Source organism: Penaeus vannamei, chromosome 22, assembly GCF_042767895.1.
Source record: "Penaeus vannamei isolate JL-2024 chromosome 22, ASM4276789v1, whole genome shotgun sequence".
Lineage (NCBI taxonomy): Eukaryota > Metazoa > Arthropoda > Malacostraca > Decapoda > Penaeidae > Penaeus > Penaeus vannamei.
Genome location: NC_091570.1, coordinates 3,286,564 through 3,301,719, shown reverse-complemented (window position 1 = coordinate 3,301,719; position 15,156 = coordinate 3,286,564). Strand labels below are relative to the sequence as shown.

The window sequence follows — 15,156 nt, the reverse complement described above, 5'->3', positions numbered from 1 at the left end:
AGAGATTGGAGTATCTGGATTTAGAATGGAAAACAAATTTGACTGGGACAGGGAGAGCAGAGGAAGGATGGTTCAGGGTAGAGGGAAGAGGACGAGTTTGAATCTGAGAACTGCTAGGGAAATACAGACTAACATAAAAATAATGCCATTTTTGAATATCAAATAATACTTAACCAACCTTGGCAACACTCAAAAAATCTCATACCACTAAGCTGTTTGTCAAAGGAACATAAAACCAATTAGTATTTATATAACATTTTATTGTGCAATCATTTCCTTAATTACAGATTTAAATCACAAGTTTGAAAATGTACATCTGGCAACTTGGGCAACAGCTGACTGGGACAAAAAACAGGTAAATGTTGCATCCATTGATAACTAACAAAATGAGCACAGCTTGATAAAACTATAATTCATTCATTTAAGCAAAGGATTTCAGTATATTTTGACTTGGTTCACATATATATAACCCAATTACTTATCAAATAGAAACAGAAAAGCTATAGGTCTATGTACAAGCTGTATTTTACACCCATACACACAAAAAATATATATATATTATCAAGAAAAAACTGGCTAAAATTATTTTTTCTTGGTTATTTTCTTGACAAATGTTTCCGTTTCCCTCGAAGCTTTAAACGTCACTTACATTCCCCTTAATCTTATGAGCGTCTTCCTTCTCTTATTACAAAAGAAGAAAAATGACTAAACCTGCCCTGTACCTCCCAATATATAAAAAAAAAAAGATAATCCTATTACCTGCTGTTTGGGAGATCTGACATCTGTAAACGATGTCACACATTCCCCACAAATTAAAAATAGTAACAAAAAAGTGTGTGTTTGTGTTTGTTTGTTTTTGTGGGAGTGTGAGTGTGTGAGTGTGAGTGTGTCTGTGTGACTGTGTGTGTACTTGCGCGCAAGTACATGTAGGTATCTGGGCATGTGCGTGTGGGAGTGTGCGTGTGAGAGTGTGCTTGTACGCGCACTTGGATGAATGATAATGTGACATTCTAAGCCCAAAACATGAAAGACGAGCATCTCATTCCAGTATGAAAATTCATACCCTACTTCAACATGTTGACACACACAAATGCATTCACACTAAGTATATATGGTTAATATACGCCCAATGCAAGCCCACCAAGGACAGACAAGGCGTTACTGTGATATATAATGAAGTTGAGCAGGGACAATGTAATCATCAATTTCCAATGCTAGTAATTCAAAATATAAAAAGGGAATAGAGTAAATAAAATATATATTTCTGGATATACACAGGTTCACAGGTTAATAATAATAATAAAGAGTACATAGGTCTCATGGACTAGGTGTAATGCTACCCACATTTTATTTTAAGGCAAGTAAAATTGACAAATTAATTCACATGCAAATGAAATAGCTGCTTATATCTTTTTTTTCTTTTTCCTTACAGTCCAATATAAAAAGTATATTTTTGAAGAGGCAATGACACAGATCTTTATGCTTTCATTTCCAAAATATCTCTATATTTTCTGCTAACGATCCCATAAACAAAGGGTGGGTGGGGGAAGGCTGGAATCTTTTTCTTCCTTTCATATATATAGAATGTCTATAAGCACCTACAAATCCACTGATATACCTTATCACTATATAGGACTTTGACGATCTTGTCTACAGATAAATGGTTACCATCAATATGCTTATTTTTCTTGATTCTGTCTTCACACTAAAGCAGCAGTCTACCACATTGAACATCAAGTTATAATCTGCAAGCCAGACTTGGAAACTTTTTAAGTTGCTTCGTTATCTCCTGGACCGACGGAGACCAAGCACTGTGAAAACAATTTTCCTCCTTTTTTCTGGCTTTACCATGTACCAGTGATACACAAAATCAATGATTACAGAAATTCGAGAAAAACCGATTGTAGATTTCGAAAGCCTTCTTGTAATATATATTGCAATTATTCAAGGGGGCACTTATATATTTTTTTCTGTTCTGTAGAAAAAGAGATACTATTCGTCCATGTTCATTTCTGAATCATCATTGCTTCTATAATTATCACTGTTTCTATTCCCCCCCTCTCTTTCCATGTCAATTATATGAGGACATACATGACAAGACAAGATAAATAAATAAACATATTAATTGTGGTCTCATTTTCATGTCCTATCAACTGTTAAAACATTACCTTCTTCAATAAATACTGTCTCTTCATCAATATTACTAATTATTCTTACTGTCCTTTCTTTTTCATAGACACTGGTCTTAATGCTTCCACAGAAGACCAGCAGATCAATAAATTCAATAGATTCCAATTAAAAACCACCAAGATACTTAACATTAACAAAAGATTCACAGATCTGAAACCCCCTAGACTGTACTAAATGGAATGGAAACTTTCATATATTCATTCTTGAAATCTACAATGTACTTCAACTTCAGGAACAAATTACAAACTTTGTATTTCAGTAACATTTAATCTTTGCAGCAATTTCCAACACAAGGTTATACAACAAAAAACTGAATAATAATTATGATAAGAGGGTGGAGCTGTTATCATTAATATTGTTAGAGGAAATAGAAGTATAGTGTGAAATACTGGAGGTGAAAACATGTAAAAAAAAAAAAAAAAGAGAAAGAAAGTGAGAGAGAGAGAGAGAGAGAACATTAATTTCCTATAAAATATTTTCTCTACCAATAAATTCCTTGACTAGTTGGACAGTCATTTTCATTATCTTTTTTTCCTCTCTTTTTATTTTACCTTTTTTTATTTTTTGTTTTTCAAAACCCTTCCAGCACTGCTAGAGGGCATAACACACCCCATATCTGGTTCGAACACCTGACCTCCCTCGACAATGATTTCTCAGGTCACGGAAGGAAACCTTGCCTGGGATAATCTCGTCACATAATTATTGCCACAAATGCACTGATTCATTCAGCAAAACTTTTATTTTACCTCATTCATATTCTCTTAAGAACTGTCACCCTACATGATATAAAATATGCAAAAACACAACTATTATTAAATCCATACAAAAAGCTACTTAAATTGGACAGTACATGAAAATTTTCCTTTTTTAAAAAACAAAAGTGATCTTTCGAGGAAGATCGAGACCCTAAATGACTAAGGCTCCTTGATGACTCCAAACCTAATACAGAAATCTAAGTCTTATGCTCAAGTGGTCTGCAAGCCTTGATGATGGTGATATGGGCACTTCTCCAACGGAATTAACGAACCCTGAGGGACCAACACAAAGACATCGACGATGCCTCTTAGAAACACACTAATCCATTCATCACAAATGTGTTTTTAAAATGAGTTTCCTCCCTTTTCTCCCCTGTCTATCATTAATACAATCTATCTTTTCACTGTTTTTCAATCACCTTGTATCTATCTACCTGTTTGGTCTTTCTTCTCCTCCTCGTTCACCCCTATCCAACCAATCCAATATGGTTATCAATCACATATATATATATATTTCATTTCTACATTCCGCAAAAACATCTTTATACATAAAAAAAAGAAAAAAAACAAAGAAAAATTGCACTTTCCTTTTATATTTTAACATCCTAAACATTTAATAACATAAAAGAAAATGACTATTTAACATTTTTCTTTAGATACTGGAGGAACTCAACATACGAGTGGCAGCCCTCAGATCGGTCATCAACGAGCCGCTGGATGAAGAGCATACGCGCTGGGTTGTCCTCTCTGCAAGAAACGGCATCAAAAATTAATTAGATTACAAAAGGGAAGGACGAGGAATGAAGAAGATTAGGAGTGAGGAGAGACAGAAAGAAGGCAAGTGAAGGTGGGAAGGAGGAAAGGAGAGAAGAAAGAGGAGGGATGAGGGTAGAGGGAAAAGGGAGGAAGGAGAGAGAAGGAAGAAGGAAGTAGGTAGGAGGAGGAGGGAAGAGGGAAGAGGGAAAAGAAGGAGAGGATGAGGAGATAGAGGAAGAGGAGGCAGAGGAGGTAGAGGAGATGGGGGTGGAGGTAGAGGAGGAGGAAGAAAATCTTCAACTATCTCTCATAAACCCAATGCCTCCCCTTCTCATTTTCACTTAACTTTTATTGATGAAAAAAACGTCCACTCACTTGAGGATCAACACAGGTGCAGGGTAGGGCTTCCCCCTCTGAAGGTGCGAGATGAAGTTATGGAGGAGATGCGACTGGCTAGTGTCTAGCACAGGAAGAGCATCATCATAGAGTGGCTGTGGAATGGCTGCATAGCTTGGGACGCCAAGGGTTGCTTCCACCCACTCTGAGGATACCATAGACCGCACATAGATGTAAATGCTGCTTCCTGCATCCATCAGATAGGCTCCGGTTCGATCTAGACGTTCAGCAGTTAGGTGCAGGCGTCCAGGCTGAGGTATCACCTGACAAGATGCATAATCAAATGATGAATAACATCATAAATAAATAAATTCAAAAATATAAAGCACCATAAAACAGGTTTAAGGAAAGTTTGAACTCAGATCACACTTTCTATGAATCAGTACTGACTTATGTGATGTCATGCCATTGGTACAAGGCTTCTGTCTACTACTGTAAACGTCTCCACCAATAAAAGCATAATAAGAATTCCTTTGCCTATTTACTCTCAATTTACTTACGTGATATTACCCTAAAATGCCATTATATGACCTGAAATAACACACCTGATCATCAATGTTGAGGGCACCTTTATCGGACAGTGTATGGATCGCATAAAGGTCTGGATACAACTTGGTCATGAGGTGCCGCAATGGCAGCGACTTCAGCTCGCACATCTCATACAGCCGATCGTCCAGCTTTGTGCTTGTCCCTGACCGCAAAGCAATCTGAGACGAGGAAAAATGGAAATGAAGGGAATTAGAAAAAAAATCATAAATGTGTAGAGAACCTGAAACTATAATGCTCTCCCAAAAATTTAAATAGTTGGCACTTGTGAGGAGTGGCTATAATCATTCTCCGAAAATCAACTCGCCAAACTGAAGGAATCTAGTTCTTACCGATTTAAATAGTGCTAACGTGAAGAGTGGCAGGAGACTCAGGTTGGGACAAACTTCCAGGGCCCCATGCGCTGGGCTGGAGAGCCCCATCTTGAAGGCAGTGAGGGCATCAACGCAGGCATTGACCAGGGCATCACGGGCATCTGAGAGGGAAGAAGTAAGGGAACGATCCACTGCCATCTTGGCCAGCAAGCCAATCACTGCCTGTTGGTCACCTGATGTCACAACCTCATGGATGTTCGGAGTGACTGGCAGGCACAGCGTGTGCACCCGGATGCGTCTCTCACCTGGAAGATTTTTTAAAGGTTTTAATGCCACTCAGTATCAGCCCATTTGTTCATAATAAGCATTACAGTAGTAATTCTAAATAACTGATTTTGAAAAATACTAAAACAATAAACGCAATGAAAAATAAATACATATGTGACAAAAGCATTACCAAACTTGGGTAATACTTTTTATAATCATTGAATTACTGAGAACCCACCTCACCACCACCCCCCCTCCTCCCCTCAACCTGTTCCACCACTGACCACCCTTACCTCTACTAGATGTGTAGAGGAGAGCCGCCTGGAAGCAAGCAGTACGGATGTTGTGGAGTGGCTCTTCGATGTTGACTTGCATACCAAAGCCAGCATCTGGGTTGATGTTGGGCAGGGAAAGCAAATCCGTAGACCTCACAAAGAAGTTACCGTGGAAATTTGTGATGGCTAGTCCCCGCGTCGCTCTGTGAATTGGTTAAACAGGAACGTCATATAGAACTCCCGCACCAAACGAAATATACACAAATATTCCGACACTAAGAAAAATCCATGCAAATTTTTACACTTTCCAACAGACCCATACGCTACCTCCATCCCCCAACTGATTAAAAAAAATAATGAAAAATGAAACCCACCTGATTCTCATAACAGCCTCAAAGCCAATCTTGCGGGTGACGTAGCGTGTGAGGCATGCTGTGAAGGGACCGACAGAGGGAGGGTTCCTGGCCACATGGAATCCAGGGAAGTGGTGGATGCAGCCACCTGAGAACTTGCTGATCCCTGTTAACGTAGCCATGTCAACGTACTGTGAATTCAGGGCAAACAGATCCACTGCAATCTGGAAGGAGGACATTCACATTGCATTAACACATTATATATATCTACAAGTGTAAATAAATAAATAAATAAATAAATAAATAAATAAATAAATAAATAAATCTATATATATGCATATGCATATGTGTATGAATATATTTATCATATGCAGATGCATATGCATATCCATATGCTTATGTATATGTTATTTGTAATTTTATATATATGTATATGTAAATGTAAATACATATGCATATACATATGTATATAACCCTATCCTTCAACAATGGTAATTGCTTTCTTGTACACTATAGAGGAATTTCACTATAGCAATTATAATAATTAATAGCAACATTTCCGTCAGGTCAAAGCACAGGAGTTTCCCCATATACATATGGGTGCTTGCACTTCATTATTCGCTATTGTATTGCCTTGCTTAGCAAGTATTCAAATCCATTGCCCCTCTGAGGTCAATGACCCCTAGCCATCAACATCAAAAGCATCTCCTGCCAAGGGGCCTTGGCAATGTCCATCGTGCCAATTTATACTTTACCCCCCAGTCCCACTCTTTTTTTGACTACCACCCTTAGAAGAACAATGGTTACTGACAAGGCTGGCAGATGTTGTCAACATTGCCTTCACTGCTTCCAGTTTCAAAGATGAACTGGACTTCATGTCCCAAGTTAATTCCACGCTCAACAGCAACAAGACCCTGTGTAACATGACAGTTAAGGTGTCGAAGAGGAACTCTCCCGGGACCTCGTCCTTTATCTGGAAACGAAAAGATAATGTCCCCAAGTGTTTTAGGTTTGCTGGCCAAACTGGGGTCATAGCTTTTTCATGTTCCACTGTGACTTCATTGCTGAGGTAATTCCCAGGGATACCTTTGAATAGGTGACAACTCCCCTCCACTTCGCCCACAAGCAAGAAGGAGCTCCACTCCCAAAGGACAGGATGTGGAAGAAGCTCCTCAATTACTCATTCTTCTCAACCTTTGTGCCAGAGAAAGGTATCAACCATAGATGGCTCATTGTGGAAGCTTCAAAGGTGACTTGCTTTCTAGACCTTCAATCTGAGCAAGAGGGTGAAAGTTTGGGTTGAAAGATTATAAGCTCTCTGCCAGTACCAGCCTGATAGCTGGGTACACTTCAAGTGTACATCAGGGAAGACCATAGGAACATGCCTCATGAACCAATTTTTATGATTCAATTGATGTAGTCTGGTGACTTCCTTGGGAAAGGGTATCAGTTGTTTGTGGACAGCTAGTACATGTTGCCAACTCTCTTCCAGCTGTTGCAATCCCATATGATAAATGTAGTAGGCACAGCCCAGCTGAGCAAAAAGTTCATGCTAATGGACCTCACCATGAAGAGGGTGTAAATTACTGCAGCAGCAAGACACTGTTACTGGCCTTGCAGTTAAAGGACCACAATATCACCACCATGCTGTCCACTATCCATACAGCTTCAATGAATGTGGAGAATCCATCAGTGTGAACCAATTACATGTGCATGAAAGGTGTTGACTTTGGTGATCAGATGGCAAACTACTCCCCAATGACTCACAGGTCCAAGTTATTGTAAAGGAAGATCTTCCTATTTTATCTTTTCTACCTAGCAGCCATCAACTCCTTAGCCATCCATCATGCCTTGGGCAGGACACCCATAAGGTATTGGGAGTGGCCCACCCTAGACCTTCTGGGGTACTTTGGGTACAGAGCCAACTCCATGAGCATCCAAGCAGCAGTGCGCCCACCTGTTGCAGAAGTGGACTTTGCAACAGCAATGGCACTCTTGTCACCAAGGTCCCTGACAGCATGAGGTGTGCCATTGGCATTTGAGGCAGGTCAGTAGGAAGAACACCAGAACCTACTGCCCTGATTGTAATGTGGACCTGAACATTACCTACAGGTGCTTCGGGACTTGGCATGCAGCACAGAGAAACAAAAAAATTGGTCTCTTTTGTAAAAACTCTGACACCTTCAAAATATCTTGGCAATAGTGCCAAGTAAAGTGACAGGTAGTCAAATGAGAGATTGTCTGGGGTTTCTTTATTCTATCAGCCATTATTCACATTGACAAATAGTAATCCTTCACCAATAACACAATTACGCACATCCTGCAAAGAACTGTACCTCTTGCTCAATGGTGAGAACGAGAACATTGCCAAATGTCTGCCAAATAATGACCACTAATTCAACCATTTGGCATATATCCCACATTATTTGAATTCATGTGATTCACCAAATCTTGTGTGTGACAGCCTACTTTGGTGTATTAGTAGATGTATGTCAACTACTGAGGTCTGTAATTGTAATGATTTGTGATAACAAAACACAGCATGTGCATATGTATATGAATGTGAATATTTGTTTATTATATGTTTATGTTTACATGTATATGTACATAAGCAGTCCACAGAAAAACACATGTATGCATAGAGACACTACAACTAAAATCTATTAATGAAGATTCAGTTCATGTCTTCCTACAAAAATCCACTGAAAGAAAATGGGGGGAAAAAAAAACTTCCAGTATGCTTCATTATCTACCTGTTGGCCAGAGCAGTCAAGGGAAAGCTTTTTGTAGAAGTCAGTTGCTGGCCCCATGTTCTGGACATCACTCCCTGCCCTCTGGTTGGGGTCTTCTCGTGACTGAAGTGCACCTGGGCCAACTGAGGGTAGTGTTGTCGTCATAACTGTGATGCGACCACCTATGGGGCTCTGTCAGAGAGGAGGAAAAAGATTTCCTATACAAATTCTGGACATATAACTCAAAATAGTATCTGAGGCAATGTTATTATACAAGAGTATATAACCTCACACAAATGACAGACAAAAGAACTTAAAAAAAAAAAGTGAGAGGAGGAAGGACTAATAAACAGGAGAAAACAAACACATTAATAAATACACAGACAAAAACCTTACCATTAGTTTGTAAGCTGCTTGAAGGGCTGGGCCAAGTGCCGATTGTGTCTGGACGGTCCCACCCTGCGACTCGGGCAGCTTTGATAACAATTCCTCTATTAATGTGCGGCTTTGCTCCAGGTTGACAAGAAGGTCTTCAGGGTTCGGCACAAACATATCAGACACCTCCCCAACCTCTAGGATCTGTACACTCTTTTGGTCTGGAGGAACAAGGTACATTTATGTTTTACAAATTGCATTCAATGTCTTCTACTCAATTTAGGACACAAACAGAGATATGTGAATGAACTATAAAAAATAATAATAATAATAATAATTAATCATGTACACACATATCTGAAACAAATATATGCACCGAAATATAATACTCCCATCTCGCAAAATTAACAAAATTTCTTACCTTCACCCATCAGATAAAACTGGACATTGTTGGAGAATGTGATAAAGCCGATCATGGTTCGCCTGTCCCCTGGGATCTTGTCCAGCTGTGCAAGCAAGGTGTCGCATACAATCTGAAAATATAATCAATTGGTTTTAATTAAGCTTCAAAGATATACTCTTCACAGCTCAAACATCTCTGAATGAGATGCATAACTAAAGATGACCTTATTATATTAGCCATGAATTTATATGAATGTTCTTATATCAAATACCAACTGACAATAGCCATGTTCTATTCCTATTCTGATTTTCAATATTCATTGATGCAATAGGAAATATTCAAAGATGCTTTCTCCTGCCAATAGTACAATGGGAATGTCATATATACATATCTAGAAGTATGTTGGATGAGTTGAGTAATCTAACTATTTGTTACAGTCTAGACAATCAAAAACTTATTTGTTTCATCTTCTGATTTGCATAATGCATTTTGACAGTTGTAATTACCTTTAAAAAAAAGAGATTGACCTAAATATTGAGACTAGATAGATAAAAATACTTCAGGTATAGTCTTGTCACCGCTCACTAGTGTTCGCATATGCCTGGCCTATGCCCCACACGCCCAGGAGGTTGGCTACTTATGTAACCCACTGACCGTATTTTCTGCAAGATAATTTCCATGATGCAACCGGATCCAACAGGTTAACCCCTTGGATCCTGATGATGTTGCGATCACATCAAGGAAAAACTTGGGAGACGTGAACAAAGCGTCACGAGCAAAGGCCAGGGTGACAAAAAAGACTCGCCATGAGTGCACAAACCTCTTGGAGTGTGATTTGACTCATTTGGCACTTAGAAGGGGGCTTTAGCATTATTCCCATCGATAAACGAATATGGAATGTAACCTCTGACAGGCTGTTTCTCCTCTATGATTGCAGCCAGGAACAAAAATTGAACAACTGTTAAGCATGTGCAACTTCAAACATGCTCAAACGAGCATAATAAGATGGGAAACCATTCCAGTATGAGTGTTGGTTTTGCCAGGACATCAACCATGATGAGTGGATTAACAGTCTTACCATTATCAAGACATAATGTCTTTCTTAATAAGAAACAAGACATGACATCCTAAAACCCAATATAAGACAAGACTACATGCTTCTCAAATTTCAAAATACACAAAGGCTTTCATACCTTAAGATAACCAGTGTCAACAGCTTGTCGAGACACGTCCAACACCCAGAGGTAAGTGGCTGGCTGTGGCGGTCGCAGCATGTACTCCTGTGGGGCAATGAACTCTATCGTGGCCTCCTTAACCTCTGGCCGTCTTGATGGGTCTCCGTATGTCCTGCTGACCTGGTTTTGTAGTGGAACAGGTAGAATTATATATCGTCTATACAATTTTAAGAAAAATTACATCAATGCAACTTTTCTACATTTTTCCTACAATATATTTACAATAATCTTTTCAATAACATCTGACAAATCAATAATGAATAACAAGTATGATTTTGAATCAGTCTTTTTCATTTAAACATTTCAAAGCAAAGTCTCCTTACTGGGTCATACTGGAATTCCTCTGGTAGATCATTAACCCTAAAACAAAGGTTGCACTCCCATCTTCGCTCCCCTTTGAACACAACAAAGGGATTAATGTACGTGCGACATGATCTACACCGCACTATTGTGTTACAGCTTACAACAGGCAGATGCTGGAAAAGAATATTAGGTATCGATTAATAAGTAATAGACAAAATCTCTCTCTCCTTTTGCATCTTATTTCCAATGTTCAATATTTTTTTTTTTTTCTCTCTCTCTCTCTGTCACTCTCTATCTCTCTTAAAAATATACTAAAAAAAGGAGAGCACATTAAGGACATTTGAGATAATGATTATGACATTACTACCAAGCCTAACACCAAATCAAAGCATTAACAAGTACAAATGCTCATCAAAAATAATTACTCCTTCACCATGAAAGCCCTTAATCAAAGCATGCCTATTATTGCTGATGTTTTTAATAAGAAAACAAGAAGGCATAGAATTTTCACAAAAAATGTTAGATTGCTGTTGACAAAGCAATAATAACAATAAAACTACTAACAAGTTGATGATGTGACGGTATGTGATCATACGAATCCAGTCCATCACTCATCTTACCTCTAAGTCCTTGAACGGATGAATGAGTATCCCAAAGGGTAGCCGTGACTTTTGCAGCACTGACTTCGTCTCTGGAACCTTTGTTAGCGTACACCGGAAGATGTCTGGTGAACAATTAGGCAAATACTCTTGAACCAATACTGGCTTTGGAGGCACCACGCCCTCCGGGGGTAGGATCTGTCGTTGCTGCAGAAGGTCCAACTGCTGTGTCCCCCAGCCTTTGTTCCAGCCTTCTCGTGTTACTGACAGACCACCCAGCTGCTGTGATAACTGGTTTACACCAGGTGGTGCTCCTGGCCTGGGGGGAGGGGGATATTTCTGTGTTGGTTGTGGCTGGTTAGGATACCGGGGCATGGTCCCTTGCATAGCATTGTGTTGGGATTGGTTTGGCATTCTGGGAGGTTGCTGATAGCCCATAGGTGGAGCACCCATTGAAGTGGGTGGAGGACCCATTGATGGAGGCGCACCCATAGATGATGGTGGAGGGCCCATAGATGGGGGTGCACCCATTGACATTGGTGGAGGGCCCATAGATGTAGGTGGAGGCCCCATAGATGGGGGTGCACCCATAGACGTAGGTGGAGGGCCCATTGAAGGTGGCACACCCATTGATGTTGGTGGTGCCCCCATTGATGTTGGTGGTGCCCCCATTGATGTTGGTGGTGCCCCCATTGATACTGGTGGTGCTCCCATTGATGTTGGTGGTGCTCCCATTGATGTTGGTGGTGCTCCCATTGAAGGTGGTGCTCCCATTGATGTTGGTGGTGCTCCCATTGATGTTGGCGGTGCTCCCATTGATGTTGGCGGTGCTCCCATTGATGTTGGCGGTGCTCCCATTGATGTTGGTGGTGCACCCATTGATGTTGGTGGTGCACCCATTGATGTTGGTGGAGCACCCATTGATGTTGGCGGGGCACCTACTGACATGGGTGGAGGACCAACTGTTTTAGGAGGACCCATTCCAGATGGCGGAGGACCTACACCCATTGACATTGGTGGGCGTTGGCCTATTGATCCTGGAAATGAACTAACGCCCATTGATGTTGGTGGTTGTCCCATGGAAGCAGGTAAAGAACCCATTGACATAGGCGATTGTGGTCCCCTTGGCATCATAGTAGGGCCTGATGGTCTGGAGGGTTGGGCTAACGACCCTGCAGGGGCATACGCATTATTATGTTGTGGCACAAACTGTCCTGGGACACTGGGCTGTCCACTACCAAACATGGGACTTCTAACTGGAGGACCATTAAACTGAGGAGCACTAGTGGGCACACTGGAAACTGAAGGAGCTGTGGTTGATGGTGGGCCACTGGAAGGAGGAACACTCTGACCACCAATCACTGGGGGCCTGACAAGAGATGGCGCACTCGTTTCTGGTTTCAGAGAGGGGTTGCTGTTGACCGGTGGTGGCACTGCACTGGAGGTGGGAGGAGGAATACTTTTTGGCAACTCTGATCCATGCACATCAGTCTGCGGTCCATTCATCACTTGAGCACCACTTGGAAGCTGAGGCTTCACAGTTCTGTCCAAGGACACACTGTTAACATAGGAACCACTGGCAGCTTCTTCACTAGATGCAGGTTGGGAGGAGGGAGGCACATTGGCGGGAGCACTACTAGTAGGGGCAGCTGTACCCCCACTCCCTGGGATGCTGGGAGAGGGCATCCTAGGGGTGCTCTTCCCTGAACTCCCCGCAGACTTTGGGTTTAGCAAGCCCATGCTAGATGCTTCACTCAGATTCGTCATGGATCCACTGGGTGCTGTAAAAAACAATTTGAATTACAAAAGTGTTTTCAACTAGTCTCTAATCTCTACTTTGACTTCCTACAAAATAATAAGAGAACCCTGACAAGTATGGCACATCTGCAGGAGCAGAAAAGCACACACAAGCTAAGACAAGCCACTTACTGTGGCCCGAGTCAGGCGTGGCCTGCATCTCCATGCGGTCAAGCTGAGGAGTAGGGATGGGGGAAGGCTGGCGAGAGGACCGGTTAGATGATCGGTTAGAGAGTGGCTCTGTGGACATCCAAACATATGCCCAACAAGGTTAGTACACTACTAGGTTGACACAACATGCAAACACCACATCCAAAAGTACTCTTCACATATACAACTTAATAAAAACTACCTTCTTGCAAGCCAAAGTAATTTATGTAAGGCATTGGAAGATAAGAGTACTTCTACAAGTGATAGCCCATAGATGAAGCTCAGTTCTGCCACAAGGAGATTAAGAAAAGAAAGCTAACAACCCAAGGGCTTCTACACTACCAACATAACAGTCTTGCTAGGAACTTCTTTTTGCATGCAAACTTAAAATATAATTCTATTAATGATTCATTTCCAGAGTATCATCATAAATAGCCTTGGTTAATACTTGTTAGTTTCTATTGTAGCAAGTTAGTCTCTACAGAAAGAAAGCTTTGCTATCTTACATTGCACATTCATGCATAACAAAGCAAAGAGAGAAAAGAAATAGGAATATTTATGCACACCTAACACTTACAGGTACACTTACACTTACTCTTACCAAGTGGGAGGAGGGGGACTTAGTCTTATACTTCACTAATACCCATAGATAATCCGTCTCTCTTAAAACAGTGCCTAAGCATCCACACACATCTTCAGAACATGAGAGATGAACACTAACTACTTGGGGCCAGAAAGGTTAGAATACCTTGTACATGTTCTTACCTGGGAGACTGGTGGGCGGTGAAGGCCTTTGGTGTCCATTCAACAAAGGACTGGGGGGTCCAGAGGCCACCAGGTTGGGCCTAGTGGACAGCTTGGCAGCTGGGCCAGAGGGAGGCACATTGGGCATAGGGGGTTGACCCATAGGTCTCTGTGGGGGTCCAAGTGGTGGCTGGGTAGGGGGACCCAGGGGCGGCCGGGTGGGAGGCCCCGCCGGAGGTCCCATAGGGGGTCCTAGAGGAGGAGGACCCATCTGGCCATTGACGAGTGGTGCCCTTGCAGGTGGGGCTGAGGGTGGGCCGTTCATGAGAGGCCCATTGAGTCTTGGGAGGCCTACTGGGGGTGCCATGCCTGGCCCAGGAGGCTTCATGCCCATGGGAGGCCCTGCTGGAGGGGCGGTGGGGAACCGGTGAGGCTGTGGTTGCCTCGGTCCCCCACCATTTATCACTGGTGGTGGTTGCTGCATCCTAGAATAATGGGAAAATTACTAAGTGATATTCTTAAATACTTATTCAGTACTTCACAGCACACAATAAAAATATCCTAAAAATTCTTGGTTTAATTTAAAGATTCTGAAACTAATTCCTTCCAGAACTTTAAACATGTAACGATCTCACAATATCGCATTCACATCTGCTTTTTCCTTGTACCTTTTAAATAAATAAATAAAAAATCACAGAATCTTAGGTAATAACAGATAAAGATTTCTTCTATCCCACAAGAAAATAAATTCCCCTTGCTAATGACAATAATTAATACCATAAATTTTCTGGCACCTAAAAATCATAATAAAATGAGAATAATCCATTTCCATTATAATATTAATGATAAATTGTCAATGAAAGTGAAAACGATAATAAAAATATCAATGTTAACTGAAAACCATTAACAAAAATAACAATTGAGAATGTCATCAATAATGATGGTTCCCATTTCAACAACAAAAAC

At 41.0% G+C, this 15,156-nt stretch overlaps 1 protein-coding gene across 3 annotated transcripts in view; it reads right to left on the bottom strand.

The window, feature by feature from the left end:
- Positions 1–243: 243 nt before the first annotated feature.
- Positions 244–15,156, bottom strand: part of Sec24AB (Protein transport protein Sec24AB) — a 22,908-nt gene continuing 7,995 nt past the window's right edge. The window contains exons 2-16 of one of the 3 annotated variants that reach the window (XM_070136411.1): positions 14,212–14,675; positions 13,429–13,536; positions 12,197–13,280; positions 11,521–12,154; positions 10,921–11,073; positions 10,556–10,717; positions 9,381–9,492; positions 8,981–9,180; positions 8,606–8,776; positions 5,874–6,076; positions 5,518–5,702; positions 4,976–5,262; positions 4,643–4,804; positions 4,077–4,360; positions 244–3,692 (exon numbers count right to left, since the gene is read on the bottom strand). In XM_070136411.1, the coding sequence (XP_069992512.1) occupies positions 3,581–3,692; positions 4,077–4,360; positions 4,643–4,804; positions 4,976–5,262; positions 5,518–5,702; positions 5,874–6,076; positions 8,606–8,776; positions 8,981–9,180; positions 9,381–9,492; positions 10,556–10,717; positions 10,921–11,073; positions 11,521–12,154; positions 12,197–13,280; positions 13,429–13,536; positions 14,212–14,674 (4,320 nt within the window). In that variant the 5' untranslated portion in view covers position 14,675 and the 3' untranslated portion in view covers positions 244–3,580. Of the gene's footprint in view, positions 3,693–4,076; positions 4,361–4,642; positions 4,805–4,975; positions 5,263–5,517; positions 5,703–5,873; positions 6,077–8,605; positions 8,777–8,980; positions 9,181–9,380; positions 9,493–10,555; positions 10,718–10,920; positions 11,074–11,520; positions 13,281–13,428; positions 13,537–14,211; positions 14,676–15,156 lie in introns of all 3 variants that reach the window. The other 2 variants (XM_070136410.1, XM_070136412.1) reach the window with 2 other exon arrangements.